A 23,005-nucleotide genomic window follows, 5' to 3' on the forward strand; every position below is an offset into this window, starting at 1 on the left:
GTTGTTTTGCTAGAATATCTATGCAGACAACAAGTTCTCAAGGTGCAGTCATTGGCAAACCAAATGTAAAATTGAACAAGATTTTTCTTTCACAGGTGTCTCTTGTTTTTCCTTTGAAATGGTTGTAGAGAAAATGGGTATCTTACTGAAACAAGGCCAAACAGAACCCTAATTAGAAGTAGAAAAACAGACTATTTTTGTTGCTTAGAAAGAGCAGCTTTTTAAAACGGGTTGTTGCGAACTTACATACATCTAACACACTGCACAAAACTGCACATTTCATAAGCTGTGGACTGACCGTTTTGAGGCGATGGAAGCCTTCCTGCGGCAGACGACAGTAACAGCGTTGGGAGTTGCTCCTCTCCCAGGCTCCACTATGATGTCCCATAGTAATGGGTCACTAGGCCGAGCAGCACTGAAGGACAAGCCTGACTTTACAGCAGCCCTGTGTGAAAAAGTATTAAAATACATTCTATTAAACCATGATAATATTGTGGTTTAATACACGGAGAAGTACAAATTGTAGGTCCGCTGAGAAATCAACTGAGTAGAATCAGCTCGTTTTTAGCTTGATCGCAAACTAAAAAAATATTAAATTCCACTCATTTCGTCTCAAATCACTTTAACCAAAAATAGTCATTTAAATCCTGTCATATACATACCAAATGATCCTAGTTATCAAACAGCGCTCCGAGTTCAATTTGTTACTCAAATTAGTTTTTAAAGTTCTATTTGAGGAAACCCAGCAGATTGCATCGAATCTTTGACTCCTTGGGATGGATGTGATCATAATGGGAACATCAGAGGGACAACTCATGTTAGATGTCTGGCAGATAAAGTCACAGAGGCCAGACCGAGATAGTTTGGACATGTTCAGAGGAGTCACAGTGATTTTATGGGTGGACGGATTATATCTGTGAAAAGCTGAGAGGTGTTGGAGGACGCACAGACACAGTGACAGATGATTCACTGTGGCAACCCTTGAGGGAAAAAAAAAACTAAAAGAGAAGAACATCTGAAAAGTTTGATCAGTTTCTGATGCCTCTGCATTTATTTAAAATAGAATTGGCACTGTATGTATTAACTTTTTTATTGTACTTTAATTGTAGCCGTGTTTTGACTGCAGTTCTATTCGGTTTGGCTGTTTGTGTCTAACAAGGTAGGTCACAAACAGTCAAATGTGTCGCAAGCTGCTTGCCCACTGAGAACCAGCAGGGGTATTTAATTCCCATCAGCCCTGGGGAAAACTGGGAATCAGTTAATCAGATCTCGTATTCAGACACATCTCTGATGGGGGAGATAGATCGCTAATTAGAGACGATGTAATTGGACCAGACAGTCGTACAAATCCAACCAGGGCTTTTTTTGTTTCTCGCTTAATCTCCTGCATCAAGGGGAGTCTTACATCACTGGACAGGATCAGAAAGCAATTATTTGAGTCAAACGCCTAAAAAGTGATACAAGTAATACAAATGTTCCTCACTTATGCCTGCCTGACTACTGAGCGGGAGCATTATATATAGGTTTGTATCAGAGGCCATGTCTCTTCATGACAAAAAATTTCACACTGAAAAAAAAACAAAAAAAACTGCAGCATAGAATTTTCAACCCACACCAGCTGAACTCTGTCACTTAACGTGACAAAACGCTGCGTCCGCAACATTCTCCATATGAATAACAGTTTGGTGGCTGTAAGTGAAGGACCCAAACACAGGACAGAGAAAGAAGGACGTGGTGCAATAATACTCATAGAAACAGAAGTGTCTCTAGATTGTGACAAGCAGCAGGACAACGGAATTACAAAAATAGGAAAACGGAACCGGTTGGGGAAAACAAAAGAAACTAAATCAAATAATAGCCAGTGCCACTGAGATACTATTAAGATACCTTGTAAAAACTAAATGACGTCAAAAAAAGAAGCTTCACATTTGACATTAAATGTAGCTACTAATACAAGCTTAAAAATAAAAATCACAATTTAGTTCAATAAACTGCAATTTTGAAGTAACAAGGGAAAGGCTTCTTGGTTAAATATTCTTATATTTCGTTTTGTGTTTTTTTTTTTCTTGTGTCTTTGATTTTCTGTCAGTTTTTTTTAGGGCATCAGAGCAGTGACAGAGTCACCTGATGACCATCCTTCCCAATAAAGCCAAACCATTTCTGCAGAGTCATACTGAAAGGGGTGACAAAGTAAATCAATACAGGGAACCTCTTGGAGCTTCTTGTCCAATACTGTGACATAAGCTTCCCTGCAGGGAAACTTAGTTTGGGTTTTTATTCTTTGTCACTGTCAGTCACTATGTCCAAGGAGGAAAGAAGTACAAAGAATATAAACTACTAAACTCCTTATTCCTTTGGAAAAATGTGCCTCGCTGTTCAAACTGTGGGCTACACGCGTTGCCAATCACCAGGAAATGTACGTTTTGTCCGGTTTTATTGTGGCGCGTGCATCTAACTCATGAATGTACACAGTTAATCCTGGCGAGCAGCCCAGATCATCTTTACTCTAAAGGGTTAACCTCTTCATTCCTTTTCAATCAGGGCCACAGCTTATCTGGCCTAACCCTGTTGGAGTGGACTCAATCTTGGCCCAAAGAGTGAAGTAAGGCAGGGATTTCTCGTAGGAGGAATCAATCACTGCCAAGCTCCTCAGAGCTAACCTTCACTCGGACTTAGTTGCAGAGCTCAGCAGGCTCGTCTTGTCCCGATGCATGCTGCATGTGGCAGGGTGCCAGAAACGCAGACTGAAATGACTGACCCAACTGGAGGATTTTCAGCATTTCAGTCGCGCACGACAAATTTGGGGAATTTCAGGTGAAGAGGCTGCAAAGCCTTGCAAATAGCCAACGCAGCGGCAGATGTTGACTCCTCAGGATGAGAATCTCATTCAGTTATTTTCGACAAGGCAAACAGAGCTCCGTTTACATCACTCGATCTGCATTTGTGTGATGAACGTATCTGTTTGCCATATGAGCAGAATACTTAAGAAGAGCTGTAGAAAAGCTTCTATGCATATGAATTCTGGATTATGGCGCACAGATCTTAACATTTTTTTTTTTTTATGTTCGCCTGGATTCTGCAGGAGAATACTGTGTTGTACCCAGGACTAATGCATGATATCACTAAACTGTAGGATTAGACTGGAAATTGTTTTCGGAGAAAACAATTAAGCAGAGTAGAGAGTGAAAACACGAAGCTCGCTGTAAAGGCATTGCAACTTCACTTTAAAACTTGGAGAGTTATAAAATGTGGACAGAATGAGAACACAAAAAGCACTGTAATTTGTAAGATTTTTTTTGTTTTTTAGAAAAAAAGAAAAACGTCTCATGTTGAAGCAGTGAAGAAGACTATAAAAGTCAACAAGACACATAAAGTGATTGATTACAATAAAACAGGCCATTGTTCAGCATGGAAAGTAGCCATGTGTTCAGAAATATTATCTTTTTTGAAGTTTGTGCTTTCATGCTTTATTTTTATTTCAATTAAATGCGTGTTGCTCGGTGAATACAGTGTTTTACAAAGACAATTATTATTCCACAATGTGTTTACAGTGAGCACAGCAATATGAATTTGGCGGTGTGATAACAAATAAAGAAAACTTTGAGCAGAGAAATAGGAAAAAAAAAATCATGAAAGTGTTAACATTTCTGACCAAATCAGAAATGCAAAAATAAAGCATTTTTTTAATAGAACTGAAATGATATCCATCGATATCATTCGTGTCAATCTGCTAATTATGGCATGAGGTGATGTTTACCTTAAGGATTTACACTTAATTTATGATTGCAATAAATTCTGTAGAACCAACAATAGCATTTATGTTTCCAAACAACCATGGCTATCCTCTAAAGATTCCCAATTGCTCATTTGAAAAGAAGTATCAAGAAAGCAGAGCAGTTAAAACTTAGATAGAAACCACAGATATAAGTTCATGCTTTTCCATCATGGTGCAGTGGAGAAGATGGAACAACAACTCCTCCTCATTTTTATATTATTTCCTATAGTTTTGAAAGATTTGTGGACCTCAAAACAAACTCATTAAAGCCTAACAGTCAAGTATGCAAACAACCAGCAGCATACTCTCCACACCTGCGTGTCTTTTAATATCTATCATTGCAGGTGTCATTTTAAGCTGATTAATGGAATTAATTTTAAATTATTGCGGCTGTTTTAGACTTTATTCGCCACTCAAATGTTTATGAAACTGGATCAACCATTTTATTTATTGTTTGCGTCTTTGATGAGCAGGATGGTAGCTCAACCTGCCTGGTGATTTACAACTTAGAAAAAATGCTCAGAAAAAGTTTGGGAACAGATTGAACTGTGTATTTTTCCCTCGGTGACAGGGCTGCTTTTATGCGAAGCTCAATTCTACCCAGAGGAGTTAGGGAGATTAGTTATTTGTTTTGCTGCTCCATTAAACAAATGCATTATTTATGAAGTCAAATAACCACAAAACCTTGTTGAAATGTTCGTGGGATGTTGAGATATGAAAACCAGTGAATCATTTGCCAATTATTTCACTGTTTATGGAAGAGTGATCTTCATAACTCCCCCACTAAGTGTGACGGTGCAGAAGCAAGGATATGTCAGACAATTTATGCAGCCAGTAACTGGCAGACAACACAAGTCACTCTGGCATTCATGCATGTTACCGCACGGCCTTGATGGTGGGCTTCATAAGTATTTAAGTGCCTTAAGTAATCGTTTAAATGCATGGAGCTTATCCCTCATGAATATGCTCGAATGTACTATACATCCCCCTTACACTTGCTTGGTTTCTGCTATTTCATGTATTTCATAAACAATAAATTTCCATGTAATTCCCTCTAAGCTCTTGTCTCAGTACAGCTGGATTTACAGAACAGTGATTATTATGATTTCCATCAATGATACTTAATTCTAACCACTTGTGAGTAGCCTTTAAAAGGCCAGATCATTGCTTATTTGGACTCATCAAGGCTCTTAACTGTGACTATGTAATTTATGTACCTTCAAATGAAAAGTAAATGAATGTCCCATTTAATTATCTACTATCAGTGACACAGAATGTTGCAGTCTGCACATCAAATTTGCTTGCTAAGCACTACATAAAGGCTTTTCTTCAAGAGTCTGTGACTTCTTGACCTTAGAGCTGTACTTTAATCAAAAGGGCACTTGTGTTGACATTTTGATCCAAAACGACCGCAGCAATATTTAAAATTGTGCAAGTAGTAAGAAAATATATCTAACACATTTGTTTATCAAGTATTAAAGTAAATATCAATAATCAAGAAATGCTTCTTAACCACAAATGATAATATTGAGACACTCAACAGTATAATTGATGTGTCTTTTTCTGACATTGCACAGCCCAAAGTCATGTGTAAATACATACACCATAAAAATGTGTTTGTGCTCTATCCAAAGAATACTTTGATGTTATAACTTGGAAAGTTCAACGCTTTACCACAACCTCTAATTGTCAGACACCCACAGAGCAACTGTGGCTCTGTGGGTAAAGTAGTCGTCTTGTGATCAGAAGATTGTAGGTTTGATTTGCCAGTATGTGCCCCTGAGCAAGGCACTTAACCCCAAGTGGCCTGTCTGTGTATCAGTGTATAAATGTGTGTGTATGTGTGAGTGAAAATTGGTGAATGTGACTTTAGTATAAAGTGCTTTGAGTGGTTAAAATGCTTGGAAAAGCTGTACATAAGTTCAGCCCATTTATGCCGAGGGTATGCAGCTCTAATTATCCAGTGCCATTGTCCTGCAATTTTTGGACGCATACCTGCTCCAACACACCTGACTGATTTATGACAAGGCCTTTACAAAACTCACTGGCTTGCCAAGCAAATAACTCAGCCTTTTGATTCAGGTGTGTTGGCGCAGAACTGGTCTGGAGCTGCAGACCCCTGTTCTATATTTGACGTAGCGGCTCTCCAGTTGGGCCAATGTCAGTATGATTCATAAAAAGCATCTCAACAAAGGAACACCACAGACAATCTCTCACCTCAAAGTGAAATTTTCCAGCGTAGATGTACTAGCCAGAAAGATGTAAAACGTTCCCACATCTTGACTCTTTAAGGGCTTGGAAGACGTTTGGATCATCACAGCACCTCCCAGCCTAAGCCTGAGGAAAGTAGGGTTGCCTGATTGAGTTTTGATAAGAGAGACACTTCCAATCCTTCGCAGAGGCGTTCCAGACCCCCCCGAGTCTCTCCCTCTTCCCACTCCCACTCGTTGCAGGCTGTCTTGTGGAGCGCACTGGCCAGTCTGGTCCCTTCTGCTCTGGAAGTAGACCTCCACAAGATTTCCCCGAAGGGCCTTCATCGCTTCGGTTTTTTCTGCTTCCCGACTTGAGCTTCCAGATCTGCTTCCTGAGCTGAACCAAGATGGTTCCGGTTTTAGCTGAGCTACACAGAATCCACCTGGAGAAACCAGACAAGCTCCTCTGACTTCCTTCGTCTCCCAGAAGGCATAGGCTGTCACACAGTGAGCGTCATCCTTGGCCCTAGCCTCGTTATCTCCATTAGAGTCCATCATTTCTTGCCTGAAAGTGATGTTGCTTTCTGTGGGCATGTGAAAAAGAATCTTGACAAATGGGTATGAGGATCGAACCTGACGGACCAAAAGAACCGCAAGGATCTTTCGTCCGCTAAGGAGCAGATCAGGAGGAATGGTGGCATCTACAGCTAGGGGGCCAAAAGAAGCCTTGATAGCTGGCTGGAGGAACCCAGCACCCAGACTGCTTATGAAAAAAGTCTGAGCCTGAACTTTGATGCTTGAGTTGCTTGGGGTCCCCGCACCTTGACCCAGAAACACATAGTCTGCATTGAAGATTTGAAATTTGATGGACGGGTAAATAGGTGAAGGAGTGGGGAGTACTCCAGCATCTTCAGCTTTCTGACTTCCTGCAGCTGAAATGGAAGAATTTACATGGATTAATTGGAAAAGGATTGAAAAAAACTCACAGTATGCACTATTATTTTGTGAAGGTGTCAACTGATTTCAATCACAAGTTTTTTCAAATGATTTTAGTTATTGAGAAAGTGTCATGGCCGAAATCATGGATAGAGAAATTCTTAAAATTATTTCACAACAAAACATTTTTAGCTAATAATTGATTATCCAATAATTGTGTGTGGTGAGGCAAGCCTCAAAAGGGGTTGAGTTTGAAATTCACTCAAATATGTTTGAAATAGCTAAAGCAATGGTTTCTCGAATGAAAAACAAAAATTAAAAAAAATGTTAGCAAACTACAGTGGCAAAGATTAGCAGACATTTTTCCAACGTGGCATCCTTCGCTACAACAGCTGAGAAAAAGAGATTGGCAAGAAAATTACAGAACCTTTACAGCAATGAAAACAAATGACCAAAATCTCTTTTTCCTCAAGAGATTTTACACATTGTAAATTTTCTGGCTTTTAAATACAGTAAATACAGTATTCTCCAGACAGAAAAAAAACTAACCTATGTCAAATTAAATAATGAAAAAATATTATTCACAAGTGTATTTGACTACTTATTTACAGATCCGACTAAAGGATAAAACATATATATTTTGCTGATAGATAACATTAAACCAGACTATTAACAACAGGTTTTGATTTCCAAATTGTCAGTTCACTCCCACAATTGTTCACTGTTACTGTTTCTAAAAACAACTAAATTGATCTGGCTCTTTAGAAGATGAATTTAACCAATTTGTCATTTTTTTGCATTGCTATTAACTTGCATTAATAAACAGTAAAACCAACTGGGACATCAAAAAGGAAATGTGTTTAAAGAAAAAGTTTAACAAATGCTGTATTAAACATTTGAGAGCTACTCTTTGTCGCCAGATGTTTGCGCTGTCTAGTTTAATAAAAATGTTGCCTGGTCCCTCATTATTCCACCCCAAAAAGCATGAGAGTTGTGTCTGAGTTTACAGGCTTGTAAACCCATCTGTTTGAATGTATAACTCATGGCTTATTACATCCTTACACAGTAGTTTAAAGTCCAGACTGACATAATGAAACTAGCAAAGATGAGTGTAGTTTAAAGCATTCGTTTTAGCTTTTGAGTTGTTATTCTAGATGATGATGATAGTGAAAACAAACAGTGCTACTAATCAATAGATGCACCATTTATTGATCTGATATCTTAATGGAATGCATGGAGTGATTTACATTAAAAGCTAGTGAGTTTAATATGCACAAAGGGCTCCTTATTTTAAACACACACTGGGAACACATTGCACACACATCTCCCGCTTAACAATAATCAAATATCAGTCTTTTCGCAAGATATATCAGCATTAGAACATGGAGATCGCCAGCTTGCTGCTTCCTCACAGCTATTGATGCAGGTTATCTTTAAACAAGCAGAGAAACAGCTGTGCAACCTCAGCTCCGGGCCTCTTTAATCCCGCAGATGAAGCCTCCTGATGCACACTGGAGAGCCTGCTGTCACTTTCATTTAGACAGAGGGATAACAAAATGGGATGAGGCCATGGGTTGTAACCACAAACCCACGCAAAGTAGGAATTCATAACCTGACAGCTGCATAAATCAATAAAATAAGGACACAGATCTGGGATTTTCAGCAAAAATGCTTAGAGCGGTCATCAAAAAAAAAAAAGTCTAAAATCTATGTAATGCATGTTCCATTGTCTTTGAGCGTTTTCATTTAGGAGACAAACACTTTCAATAACACTGCTTTGCATGTACAACAGTACTAAACATTTCTGAAGCCTTCACTTTCAACCCGTTTTTACAATAAGTAAACTGTTTCATCTCAGGTTGTCTTCAAAATAAGGGCGTCTATTAAAACAAGTAGACACAAAATAATACCTTGTTTTATCTCATAAAGGTCTCACCTTTAATAGCTGCAAGAACTCCCACAATTGGAAAAAGTGACCCGAGGGAAAAGTTGAACATCATTTTAAAAAAAGTGCAAGTACTCGTTACTCTCTGCTCTGAGCTCCAGTTTGCACGCGCTTAAAAGAAAGTGCAGGACGGAAGTCATAACATCGTCTGGTGTCCAGTCGAGTCACTCGCTCTGATTGCAAAGGACGAAACAAGGAGAAATAAAAAATTGTTACACTTTCACATCCACCTAAATCTCCCCCCAGACACAAGTGGATCAGTTTTAAATGCCGCGTCCCGTTTCTTGCTCTTCCTTTGGGAGTGCGGCTGATGACTGATACCACAGGGCAGCATCAGATACGACTTTCCATGACAGAAAATCAGTAAAGAGTCAGTCAGATTAAGCACACCCACGTGGGTATAATCTGCCGGTGTATGAGTGGGAGTGTTGGAGGGTTGAGGGGGGAGGAACAAATGAAATGCGCACAAGGTCGAAGGATGAGTGGTTTCCTCAATGGCAGTGGGTTTAACAAATAAACATTAACCCAAAATCCCTATTTTTTATGTTTTATTATTTGAATATGTCTAAAATTACAGCAGCAAAGTTTTTTCACTCTCTCTCTTACAGACTTGCCCTTAAGTGACTGGTAAAGGCTCCAGATTTTCCATCTACACAGTCCTAGAGGGGGTGAATGTGGAAAACTGGAGAGTCATTTTGATTCCTATTCTGTATATATTTCATGATTTTGTCTATCCATCTGTCTGTCTTTTTGTGTGTCCACACAGTTGATTCTATGGGGAGTCTCAGTATGATTCAGTTTAATAAGAGTGAAATCCAGTCACTCTTGTTCTGCACATCGATCTGAGCTTTGTTTCACTCTAAGAAGTGTCTCGCTTAATAAGCCTGGTATGACTTTCCCTAGCCTTTCCACTCTCCACTATCCCCCACAATAAGCACCCGTTGTCCGAACAAACTACACGCATTATGTGCCAATTACACCTCATGCACCCTGTGCCTGCATCGTTACAAGGTGACAAGAGTGCCAAGGTGTCATCATTAAGGATACACACATACAAGGTGAGTAAACACTTTCTCGCTTGACTGGAGAGGCTAATTAGAATAAATATGTGACTTAAGGAAGACATTAGGTGATCTCTAAATGCTCGTGAAATTTTGAGAAACTCACAGTCGGGAGCTAAGACAGGATTTTACTGCAAGAGTGGCACTTGCAGTGCCAAGGCAATACATGGACTGCATTTCGAAGTCATTGAGTTTTAATTTGAGTAGTTTGTCCATGATTTTTGGCTTGAAGTTACAATTAAAACTGACGGTGGCAGAGGCCACTGACAACTGAGTCTGGGAATATCTCCAGATCTCAGTTGTTGTTCCAGACATGCAACCTGCTGCCGGCGCTATTAGACATGATAGAACGGCGGTCAGAAGTGCTCTGTTTGGCTGCAGCAGTGGACGTAAAGCTGTTGCCAGGTGGCTGAGAAGGATTTGGAGGTTTGGAATAACACAAGTCGAGACCCTAAATCCTGTAAATATTTATGAAATTAAGTAGAAAGCTGTGACTCACAGAGCAGTTAGAACTGATTAATAAATTACCTGAGTGACTACTGGTGGAAGCCAAAACTCAGTTAGAGATTTGGGAAATGCACGACAGAAATTCACATTGTAAATTTGCAGTAATTTATTCGCAGTGTCTCTGCCAAGTCATGGTTTTAAATAGCAGCATATTACTGGAAAAGGTTTGAGAGCACATTATTTCAGGAAAACGTTCATTTGAAAGATTGAAATAATAAACTACTACATATAAGTGAATAAACTCCCTGTACATTCAGTTTGCATACTGCATTTCAGGCTAATACATAACTTATGTGGTGGGGGGAACACTTTCTTTTAGGTACAGTACAAACTTGATCTTATCCATATCAGAGCTAACGACACCTGATACAAAATGTAAAGCAGGGTGCCAACCACCAGTTTATTACTGGACTATTTCAAAACACAAAGCAGATAAGAACTATAGAACAAATTCATCTTGTCTGCACACTTTGAGGAAAAACCTGGGGAAAATCCATTGCAGCACAAAGTGCAGATGGAAAACCAGCATAGAAAATCCAACAAACACATTCCTATTGTTTTGTCTAACAAATGCGGACAACCCTTAACTGCGACTGTATGCACTCATGCACTTTGCAGCCAATGGCTCATCTTAAGAATGGCTCCGCTTAAGAAGGAAAACTTTTGCGCGTCCAGGTTTAGCATGAGCAGCCATGTAGTGTGGTTGGCTTAGGGTGAGAGGAAAGAAAGAATACACTAACGCGCTGGTTCCGAAGTGCAGATGTACAGAAAAGGAGCTCAGTAAAACTCAAAATGGAGTAGATGTGCTTTCTAAGAGGAAACTAAAGCAAATATAACGGTAAACACTAAACTAGCAAACAAATGCTACACTGATGTGTTACTGTTCACTGAAAATTTGACCTCATGAATGTTTTACCTGAAGGCTGACATCCACATGAGTCATTTGTGGTCTTTGTATCCTTTCTGCCAACTGCAGTCATCATGTGATTAGTAAATGTATTAACCTTTGCTGACAGTAATCCAGCTCAGTGATGGATTGTGAACTACAGCAATATTCCATCTTAATAATTTCTTAATACCTCTTATTACTGCCCATCAGCTAGATGGCGATAAATTAATTTCCATCAATCCATCAAGGAAAGATGGGCTCCGTTTCATCCCGTTCATGGTGATGCATGCAAATGGTGGGCATCATGCGAACTGATTAATTACAGAACAAGTAGCCGGGTCTGTAGCAGTCATAAGAATTTAAGAAGCTCTCTGAGTGGAAATCATTGCAAACTGCCTCAGTATTCTCTGATCTCAGGGGAGTGCTGGAGTCTAGTCTTTGAACATAAAGCTGTCGCTACACCTTTATAATAAGACTTAACACCATAGCAAACCAGAGAAAGGCCAGTCTTTTAACACACTCCAGCCGACCGAAGTCTGCAGACACCTTCCACTCCAAGCTGTCTCAGCCAGAGATGAATCACCAAGGCGAGACCTGTGGCCCAACTTCCTCAGTTCACACTCCTCCAATGATGATGAATGAATGCTCTTTTCGGATCACGGCTGAACATCAGTTTTTTGACCCCTGCGGGATACCTCTAAAGGAAAAAAAAAACGGTGTCCTCGATCCCTCCAGCAGTCTTCCCTCAGGGTACTGGATTGAAAAGGTAGTTTGCCTCCTGCTACCTGCTGGGAAATGCATCAGTGATGGAGGCGGTGGAAAAATAAAATCTCGTCCAGCGCCTTAAAAGAAAAAAAAAATTATATATATATTTGGGCTTATGGAATCAAAGAAAACTTAGAAGACATGTTGTTTTAGCTCCAAGCGTATAAACATGAGGCATTAGTATCATGTTTACATAAAGGTCATAGTGGCATATGCATAGCACCAAAAATTCAGATAGCAATGGGTTATGTATTGGGAATATTTTTGATCTGATCTAAAGTGTCAAATAAGGATCCTGATCAAAGCATCTTTAAATGTTTTGTATTTGAGTCTCCTAAAAAAATTAATTTCTGACACCTGTTGTTGTTGGTGTGGAGTCTGCAACAGTATAATGCAGCTAATTTTGTGATTTTTAAATTTGCTGTGTGTGCGACATGTGAAACTGTGTTGTTACCTTTTTGGATTACTCTGTTGATCCAACTCATCTGGAGTTTCCTTAGCAATCGCAGTGTTTTCCTCCTTAACGATTTAAAAAAAACGGAAAAGCGACACCTGCAGCTCTCTGTCTGCATGAAATCTCATAACCAGCGTGTTGCATTCAAATAACTCCAGAGAAACTCTTGAGCTGAACAGAAAGGAGCTACAAAGACCGGAATAAGCAGCACTCCAAAAATACATATTGATCATTTTAAAATAAAAACAAAAGTTTTAATTTTTGCAATGATTTTTTTTCTCCTCCTCAATTTAATATGTTGCCGTTCATTCAAAACAGTGAGAGCACGTGTTGCTACAATCCTAGCACTTCTAAAAACTGATCTGCTTTAAAACGTTGCATTGTGTTTATTGAAGACTGTAGATCTGATTTACTGTCTTTTATGACTTTGTATTTTTGTTTTATGATGTCAGGCACTTTAAACTGCCTTGTTGCTGAAATGTGCTGTACAAATGAACTTGATTGATAGATAGGTGCATAAGTGAATTCAGACTTTAAATAAAGGATGACATTTTAAGATGTAGCTTGCCAGAGCATTAAAGTTGCTTTTCTAACCAAGATACTCCATGTTAGAGCTTCATATGAAGACTGTTCTGATTTTTTTCAGCGAGTTTTTGAACATATACACAGAAAAGGTTTTGAAAAAGCATCTAGCTGCGACTCAGTTTGAGAAAATACCTAATGTTTTAACACTTTTTCAAGAAGATATTGCAGTCAGTGGTATAAACTTGATTTCCATTACTTGATTCTTGTACTGAAATATATTTGTACTTTCTTTTTTTTTTTACATTAAGCTGAACTCAGTAATGTTCAATAAGACCCATGAGAATCATGTGTTAAAAATAAACCTCACTAGTTATCAGTAATGTTTGAATTGCTTGGATCGAGACAGCCGCTTTCTCTAAACTGGATTGTCAATTTGAAACTGTTCCACCATAGATATCAAAATCCTTCAAAATTATATATTGTGAAAACTATTTGCTCCATACTGGCTTAGCTGTAAACTCGACCCACCTGTTCTTGACTTTCTCTTATTAACACTAGTTTGGATGACTGAATGTCTGTATCTGCACATTAGAACCTCTTCTCAAAAAAACAAAAACAAAAACTGATCGACTGATTTAGTCAGTCTGTGCATTTTCTGGAGATATTGGACAAAATAATGTTTAGATGCCCCAGAAGGAGAATATTCCATATCTGCATATACATGTATAGTGGTTGGGTGCTTTTTTTTTTTTTTCAGCTCAGCTGCAGAGGAGAGATTATGAAGTGGATATGGGAACAATAGCAGGTAAGGGTGATTGGCACGAGCTGCGGTGTGTTTCTGCTCAGTCTCCCTGTTTTTAATTACAGAAGCGGGCTGAGGCCAAACAAAGGGTGACTGGATGAGTGTCAACTCGGGACGGTGAATGACAGGCACAAACATCACCACACTTGTGTTTCCTGAGAGAACCAAAGTTAAAAACATTAGACTCTTCCAGAAGCTTCCAGGGAGTTCCTGAACTGAAAAGTTATTTTTGTATATGGCAAATCAAATGATGGTCATATTGTAGTCTTGAATATGTCTGATTTTTTTTGTTTTTGTTTGTTTTGTTCTGCTTTTTGCTTTCATACTTGTTTCTCAACCAAGTGTACTGCAATTACACAAAAATATGCAATGTCGAAGCACATGGTACATCCATGAGAAAAGTTTTCTATTAATTTAAGCCAACATGCCTGAATAGAAATCTCTATCCTCAAAAGGTCTGTCCATATATCAAAGTCAAATTAAAATATTTTACCTGGAAGATCCCTGCTGTGGTTTTGACAGCATGAGGGTCAAATGGACGAAGAGTGTTTAACTGGCACTTTGAGGTTTTGTGAAAGGCCAGCAGGAGATGGATGTCTCCTTATGCCCCCCTCTGGTGACATGGTAGGCAAGAAGAAAGCCAGTGATAGAGAGGTTACAACCAGGAAGAATTTTAAACATCCATCGGCCCGCAGGGACGCCCCAGACTTACAGCTCAATATAGATCTGTTGGATAGTGAGGAAAAAATAAGGGTGAGGGCGAGCAGAGAAGGAAGAAAAGAGGAGGTGGCAGATTGAAAGGAAAAAAATAAGTGTGGGGGGGGGAGAAAATAAGGAGAATGTGAGGGAAGTGAAGGATGGACAGCAAAAAGGCAACAAAACAAAAATCATTCGATGTTTTACCAATTTCATTTCCCTTCTGGTTTACTTCCGTGAGAAAAGGATGATTGTTTCAGCATAGCCCTGCTGAGACTGTCTGGGGTATTGAAGTGATTGAGGTCGCATGAATCAACATTCACACTGAGCAAATGGCAAAAACAAACATGCACAGTGTGACGAGGAGAATGTGAAAAAGGAAGAAAGAAGGGCCTGGATGACTATTTTCAAGTTCAGGCCTTTTGAAATGTCTTTTTTCTGACACGGTGTTCCTGTCTGTGACATCTAATTATATACATGCTGCTGTAACTTAGAGACCTGTAGGTTTGTCATTACATGTGTGATTTTACCTCACTGCTAGACCTCTTTTAGTACCCGACAAGAAAACCACTGCTGCCCTCCAGAGGATTGGCAAGAAACAGCAACATAAGGGTCAGGAAGATATGTACAGATTTTGCGCCTTTAATTAGAAAATGAAAGGTCTGTGTCATGTTTTGATATTTGTTGCATCAATTTATCATTAAAACTACAACTCGAAGTTGAGGACCTGCTAATTTCCCACATCTGAGTGCATGAAATCCACATGTTTGCGTTTTAATTTTTAAGAGAAAATTACCGTCTTTTTAATATAAATACTAGTTTGTTAATCTGAAGCGTTTAATTCATGGCACATTCCCTTCTTCATAGAGCTCCGACTCTATACGTGTAGTAGAAGTATACCTTACACATCCTCGTAATGTCTCCCCCTGGTGGCCATTTGCCACTATTACAGTTATATTCATTCTTTGTCCTGTGTAGGTTTTGGAGCTAGCAGGGCTGAATCCCATTAAAGCTGTCAGCAGACAGTCTACCGTAGGGCTAAAGCCCATATTTCTGTATTAGAAATGTTTTTAGGTTTTCATACCTTAAGCTTTTTTTTCCTACTATTTCAGTGGTTTGTGTTCAAGGTCCTGCAGAAGAGAGAGCTGCGATCAGACAATTAAGACTATTATTTAAGATGTCATGTATTGCAATAAACTGAAATAAACCTTTTAAGACAACGAAAACATGTTCATTTGTGCAACAGACATAAAGGGGAGCATACTGGAACAACTTTAAAAAGTTCTTTTAGTTTAATTTAAAAAAAACAGCCTATCAAGTCCTTCATCAGTGAAAAGGACGAATAAATTGCTCTGCTGAAGAGTACGACCGCCTGTGTTCATTATCAGCTAATCAAAGGGAGCATTTTGTTTCTTTCCCTGAAGAGCAAATCACCAAAAATGTGTTTGTAAGAATGCACATCTTCAGGGTCAGCTATCAAAAATAATTTCAGTTTCAAATAGCTCTAATCACTGTAGCACTGATCAGACAAACGCATCAATGCAGGAAATCAACACAAAACTCAACTATTTCTCTGTTTTCTTGGAATAAATTTAGGTAAATCAACGACATGGTCCTCAGTTTAGGTGCATAATTGGATTGAGTAAAATTCTTCTGAATTAGCTTTATTGTTTTTTTTTGTTTTTTTTGTCATGATGTTCTCTTTTCCAGGAAAGTTTCATGCCCTTCATGTCCCGTTGTCTATTCATGGATGAGTAGCACCTGGTGCATATCAGCCTCTGTCCTGCAGTCAGTCAATGCAAGATCGTCTGGCGTCAACCTCTGTCAAAAACAAGATTCATTAAAAGAAGCTTGGTTTTTCCTCACATACTTTGGTAGATTTCTGTGATCAAAATTAAAGTTCTCACAACTGTTAGTTCTTCACAACGTCCAGACTTGTGCATCATTCATCATTCATTCATCATTCATTCATCATTCATCATCCATCATTCCTTACAACAAATTGCTAATCTTTTTGGACAGGCATTAATTGCTTCCATTCAATTCTTTGGTGTTTTAAAACATTGTTTGCTTATGTAACATCAGTCAAAATAAACCATACATATGATTACTGAATAGTGTCATGAAGTGGGGATTTTTAGATCGAGAAGTTTTTAATTAACTTGCAAAATTATGCTTTTGCTACATTGTGGGTTTTTCACATCCACAACAGTAAACTAACTTCTTGTTTCTCTCCCTCTCAGAGCTCACAGCCTCTCTGGTCACTGTTTGAGTTCTCTCAAATGTTTGTGTTGCTGTTTTGTGTCGCTCTCTAAGGGCAGCTGTGAGAACTCGACATATTCCCTCAGAGTTGAGTAGGAGCCGTAGAAGGAGCAGTGGATAAGGGGGAGAGTTCAAGTGACTTGCCACAATCGTCACACTGTCTCTTCTTTTCTGCTCTTTGTTGCTCTTTTGAAGCACAGGCTTCAAAGGAGCGACTGCCAAACTTCAGATTGAGGCATAATTGAACATAATCTAAGTGTTTGGTGTGAAGGATTGCACCAAATCCTTCACACCAAATCAAATCCTTCAGAAGGTGGGTAATGGGAGAAGGGGGAAGACATGCAGCAAAAGTCACCAAGGCTGGGAATCAAACCTGCAACAGCTGGGTCAAGGACTAAGGCCTCCATATGTGGGTTGTGCTTAACCCCTACGCCACCACAGGATACACAACAGAGAACATTTTTTAACTAATTTGAATAATAAACCGAGTGTGATGCACTGGGGCCATTTAAGTAAACTGAACAAAAATTTAATTATAAAATTAAAATAAATTTGCAAGGGGATGAATAATTAATAACTGTTTCTCAGAAGGAGGATTGTTGCCTATTATTCCAATGCCGTATATTTGAATAAAAATAACATGAACAAAGATTTTTTTTTTTTTTTTTGAAAAATATCAAATTTAATTTGGTTATAAAAGATGTATTTTCCAACATGTACACTCACACATAATTATCATAAATACCATCTATAACGACTTCTCTTTTTTCACAAAGCAAGCACGTACGGTGGACTGGTACATGTGATTTCAAAGGACACCATGGAGAATGCTTGGAGTCTTTTACACAGAGAGGAACTTTCAGTGCAATTTAAAAATAAAAGGCTGTTGAAAAAAAAATCAAGTAAAAACATTTAGAAATTATCTACAAATGGATCAAAGTACAAAAGAGCTACAGCGTTTGGAGACACTACACCCGTTCGCAGGTGAATATTTTGGTTTTATGACCGTCTTGTTTGAGCATTTCTGACAGATTAGACTTGAAACTGTACAAAGAAAAACGGAAATTTGCCACCAGTCAAATTCTTTCTGTGGCCAATGCATTCCAGTAATAATGTGGAGAAAGAATGAGAAGCAGAACCCTGATGAAAACAATAAGCTCTTTCAAGTGCAACCACAAATACAAAACAAAGACAAACCTGGTAGATGGTAAAGTTTTCTTCAATTAAAGCCGTGACTCAATCCTTTTTTTCTTTTTTCTCTTTTTTTACCAGGAGTTCAGTTTTTGAGAACAACTTTTCATCTTCATGATGGAAAATTGTTTATACAGCATGCAGAGCAGTTTCTTGAGAAATCCATATTATTAAAAAAAACAAACAAAAAAAAAAAAACTTTTCACTATATTTTCGACAAATAAATGCATAATGTCTCGATAAAAATCAAAAACTGAGGTAGGACAATGGTTTAATCTGTGTTTTGTATTAAGCTGTCTTTCCATCAAAAGTAACAAAAAAACAGAATTTTAATATTTCTTAATGTGGTGTTTCTGCAAATCTATGCTAATTTACATGACTGTCAGATTATCAGATGTTATTGGATTTGAATTTACAAATGTGATCTGAGAAGGAAATTAAATGTTGGGCTCAAATGTTATGAATTCATACAGCGCCCTCGATGTGTTGTGGCACCAAGGTTTTTAATGTTTGTTTTATAGTGAAAAAATAAAAAATAATCTTTCATTGCTGGTGCACTGTTTGTTCACTTCATCAGAAAGTTAACTTCAAATGGATATTTCAAGAGTTCATATTTATATCTGGGATATGATTATGACATTCATTAAGCGAGCTCTGTCATATTTTCTTTTTTTTTTTCTTTTAGCAACTCTTCAAAGTGAGGAAGAGAAGAAAATACTCCATTCAGGAGACGTGCACTGGTCTTTTTAAATCATTAAATGAATGGCTTCAGAAAAGTGCCTGAAGTTGGCCTTATCTACAATCAGAGTGATAATTTAAAAAGTTGAAAACAACTGTGAGTTTGATAAAAAATAAATAAAATAAAAAAATCTCCAACCGAGGATATACATTTCTATTTCCAACATGCACAGTGAGGCGGAAAAAAAAATAAATCTCAAAATTTCACACTGTCAGAGCAGTGAAAAAGTGTATTCTGTGTGAAACTATAATAATGAAATACATTTATTTGTTTTTATGCTTTTTACATATCTTTATCAAGGGTGCCTATAAATTTCGAGGTCATTGTACGCCTGAAAATGTTTATTGGCCTGCATCCTTTTATGAATAGAGATCACAGGAATTGATCTCTGGTTATTTTGTACCAGATTCTTAAGTAATCGCATTTGTAAGCTTCCTTACATGTAATTTGGTGTAGTATACTCTTCAATGTACCTTAAGTGCAAGTAAAACAACTAAGTCATACAAAACTCAGAGCAAATGAGTCAATATTTCTTCAGACATGATGACGAAATCAAAGGGCAATGCATGCCTTGAATTTTTTTTTGTTAATTTATAATTTTTTTTATGTGGTTTCTGTGTCCCACTCACTGTATATGTGCGCAGTATCAACAACAGTGCATTCAAAGAGAGTAGCAGAATATTACTATAGAAATAAAAAAAAGGTCAAAGTAAAAGTGCAAAACACAAAATGTATCACACGTCCACAGGCACACGAACTATGTCTTTATCCAATCAGAGAAAACATCCACTTTGTGCAATAAGAAGATAGACACAGAATTTTCTATTGAACTAGGCGTTTCATGACAGGTTGACAGCAAAGACAAAAAAAAAAAAACTCCTGTAATTTATTTATCCTAGAAGTGACAAAGCACAGGCAATCAGTCGTGAAACAAAAACCTGTCGTAAGTCAGTCTTGTAATAAAACAAGGAACGTCGTGCTCGTGTTTCAAAAAGGCCACTGAGACGGCTGCGCTCGCCCGGCGTTTAATGCCCTGATGCCAATCCGCTGTCGTTTTGCCAAATTTCCTTCATCGTTTGAACAGGCTTTGCTTCTGAATGCAAGCTCGGTACAAATAAAAGTGTCTCCTTTCCCATTATATGCTACCACATCTCTAAAACATTGCATTAAAAAAAGATTACATTTTGCAGTCAGCATTGCTCCACAGAACGCATAATAACAGTGTAATAGTGTAATAAAGATTTCCTCTAAAGGAACAGGAGCAGATGTTCTTTCCTGGTGAAAAGAATAAATTTAGAGTTTGGCTTGATTCACCCTCTATGGTACACGTTATGCTCCTAGTTATATGTAAGATTGCACAGGGGGAACAAAAACATAGGATTTAACATAATTTACTTCATGAACATAATTAAAATCCTAAATGGTTTCCATGGCTTATAATACAAGTCATTTCATAAATAAATCAATATAAAAACTGAATGAAAGAGGTTACAAATCTGTGCCATAAGTACACTACCCTGTACTTTCACCTTATCTACAGTAGCAGCATTATATTTCTTACTCTCATCCTTACCAGTCTTTTTTTTTTCCTTGCATGCCTTCTCATATAGCATTTTTATCACTACTTGTTTAACTGTAGTGTTTATTTATTTATCTAAGGATCCCCATAATCTTCGTGGGGTCCACAAATATTATCTGTTCTTCCTACAAGAGGTACAGAATAAGACTGGATTCATTTGGTAAACTAACCAAACTGCATGGACATTCTCATTAAATAAAGATGGACAAAGTTCACTGTAATAGTAGAATATGGCTGACAAATCATAAAAGTAGCCCGAACTTTGTCTTAACCTGACATCTTTTGCTGCTGTCGAGCAAAAATCCTGCATCCATTTTTGTCTTTTTGTTTCCTTGTGAAAATCAACTCTATGGATCACATCTGCATGTGGTGTCTCTAATAACTTTCTGTTAAGGTATCGAAAACTGTGACTTTGATCAGAGAGCATAAAACTGACATTTTGACATTTTATTTTTGACATTTCTAAAAGGTTCTTCCAGTTTGAGAGATGCAAGGATTTTGTCTGACAGCATCATATCAAATCAAGATAAAACAACTTTGACATTACCTAACTACACACTACTACTAAGTTTGCATGCAGCCATAGTGATCCTATAATAATTTGGAACTTAAAGTAACATTATGCAATTGACCATGATGGGACATTGTGTCCTTACGGCACCAGACGTATTTTTGCAAGTTAATTTTATAGCAAATAAACTGCTTTTAACTGTTAAAAACTAAGGTTTTATGCCTGTTAGTGTTAACCTCCCCCCCCCCCCCCCCCCTGGAATGAATGTAGATGTCTTGTGGGGCAAAAATAGTGAAACTCTTTCCTTTTAAAAACTGATAAAAATGGTTGGAAAATGGCAAATTAAAGAACTGTCACTGATTCCTTGACAATGCCCCTCGTTTTTAAAGTACTGAACCATTCAAGAATACTTTTTCTACTTGAGAAGACTATGGTACCATAGAGGGTTAAAAGTAAATGAAACAGTATAAATGCATGTCATGAAAATCCTAGTTTTTCACTTTAGATAAAGCATCCCTTAATCTGAAATACAGTAATATCACAGTAATATGCGTTTGTTTTTGAAAGTCACTTCACTCTTGATTTTGGCACTCCACTGTACAAAATTCATGTGTTTTCTATCCAGCACTGAACATATTTGTATCGCCTGATAGGCTCACGCAGTCAAGGAGGCGAGTCACATGCCCACTCTGTAATGTCCTGCCATATCACAGCTGATTGTATGGATGCTATGCACAGAGCCCCGCAGATACATGGATAGGATTTTTATGCTGTTAAATATTGTCATTATTGTTGCTTCACAGGAGACAGTCTCTTCAGCAGTTTCTTTCCTTTGGAGAGTATTCCTTTCTTCTTCTTGTTTGCCAGGTCTTGGGGGTCCCTGGGGTCCAGCGGAACATGGCGAGCCCTCGGAGGGCTGAGCGGTCTCATAGTTCCTGGAAGGAGGGGGCGGACGATTGGGGACGGCGCCCGGACAGGGGTTGTAATGTTGTTGGCCGTGTCTGTGTTTTCTGCAGTGACCTGAGGAGATAAGTGATGGGGAGGTTTGGAGGCAGGGCGGGAGGGGCAGCATATTACAAATGAAGCAAGTATTTATGTTTTTTTTTTTGTTTGTTTCTTATTTAAAAGGCTATGAAAAGTTATAAAAAAAAAATAAAATAAAAAAACACAAAGGGATTGTCTGCTTTTTGAATTTTGATTGGAAGTTTCCAATCATAACTAAATTTCTAACAATCTAGCATTGTAGAGGATCTTGAAATAAAAACACTAAGTGCAAATGATGAAACAGAACAAAAAAAGAAACCATTGGTTGGTAACAAAGAGCATCTTGAAATTTGAATTCATTTTCTCAAGAATGTGCAGAGCTTAAATTGTTTAATTTGCTTTCGCACCACTACTGCTCATGTGCAGAAAATAAAAAGGAATAGTCACAAATGAGTTAAATGACTATGAAATGCAAAATTTTCAAAATAAATGCACACATAGGAGGCATTAGGTTTTATTTAGGGAACAATACTTTTAATTCCAGTTAAGTATGTAAATACAGTCATAAGTGATAAATTAGAATATGTGTTTCAATGAGGTTTGTACTATTAAAAGTATCTTTTGAAAATAATAATCTTTTAGCGGCTATTAATCATAATTTTCTTAAAGCCCAAATTTCTGAATTACATTTTATTTTTATTGGTCATAACTAATATTTTCACTTAAACAGAAAATCATCACAATTAACCAAAGTAAAAACTTGAAAATATAAGTCTGTGTAAGAAATGTATATTCTGTTTCACCATTTTTTTTTTTATTCAAATTTACTGAATTAGTCAGAAAGCTAGGCCAGACTGTTTTTTTTTTTATTTTAAAATCCAAACGGCAAATTTGCTGATAGAGATGTACGTGAGTAAGTGCTTGCTGCAATGACTGCAAGGTGCCGAGGTCCAGCGACTGAGAACATTCTCAAACAGTCGCCCTTCCATCACCATGTTTGACCTTTGGCGTTTGTCCTGATATGTCATACTTGGTTTTCAAGAGACCAAATGCAGGATGAACAGATACCTTGGCTCAGGTTTTGGGGCCTGTTAACGTCTGCTATGTGTCCAGAGTGATTCAAATCACTGAGTTCTCCACCTTCCTCCCACAGATGGAAAACATGACCGTTAGGTTAATTGGTGTCTGTAAA

At 37.9% G+C, this 23,005-nt stretch overlaps 2 protein-coding genes across 16 annotated transcripts in view; both read right to left on the bottom strand.

Annotated features, from left to right (window-relative positions):
- LOC103147510 (transmembrane protein 132D) overlaps positions 1–9,386 on the bottom strand; it is a 31,294-nt gene extending 21,908 nt beyond the window's left edge. Inside the window, exons 1-3 of the mRNA XM_007565895.2 lie at positions 8,840–9,386; positions 5,993–6,899; positions 299–445 (exon numbers count right to left, since the gene is read on the bottom strand). Coding sequence (XP_007565957.1) covers positions 299–445; positions 5,993–6,899; positions 8,840–8,903 — 1,118 coding nt within the window. The 5' untranslated portion in view covers positions 8,904–9,386. The remainder of the gene's footprint in view (positions 1–298; positions 446–5,992; positions 6,900–8,839) is intronic.
- Positions 9,387–19,015: 9,629 nt separating this feature from the next.
- LOC103147521 (RIMS-binding protein 2-like) overlaps positions 19,016–23,005 on the bottom strand; it is a 68,195-nt gene continuing 64,205 nt past the window's right edge. For all 15 annotated transcript variants that reach the window (XM_016678725.1, XM_016678718.1, XM_016678721.1 and 12 more), the window contains one exon: positions 19,016–21,849. In XM_016678725.1, the coding sequence (XP_016534211.1) occupies positions 21,616–21,849 (234 nt within the window). In that variant the 3' untranslated portion in view covers positions 19,016–21,615. The remainder of the gene's footprint in view (positions 21,850–23,005) is intronic.

Source organism: Poecilia formosa, unplaced genomic scaffold, assembly GCF_000485575.1.
Source record: "Poecilia formosa unplaced genomic scaffold, Poecilia_formosa-5.1.2 Scaffold6, whole genome shotgun sequence".
Classification (NCBI taxonomy): Eukaryota; Metazoa; Chordata; class Actinopteri; order Cyprinodontiformes; family Poeciliidae; genus Poecilia; species Poecilia formosa.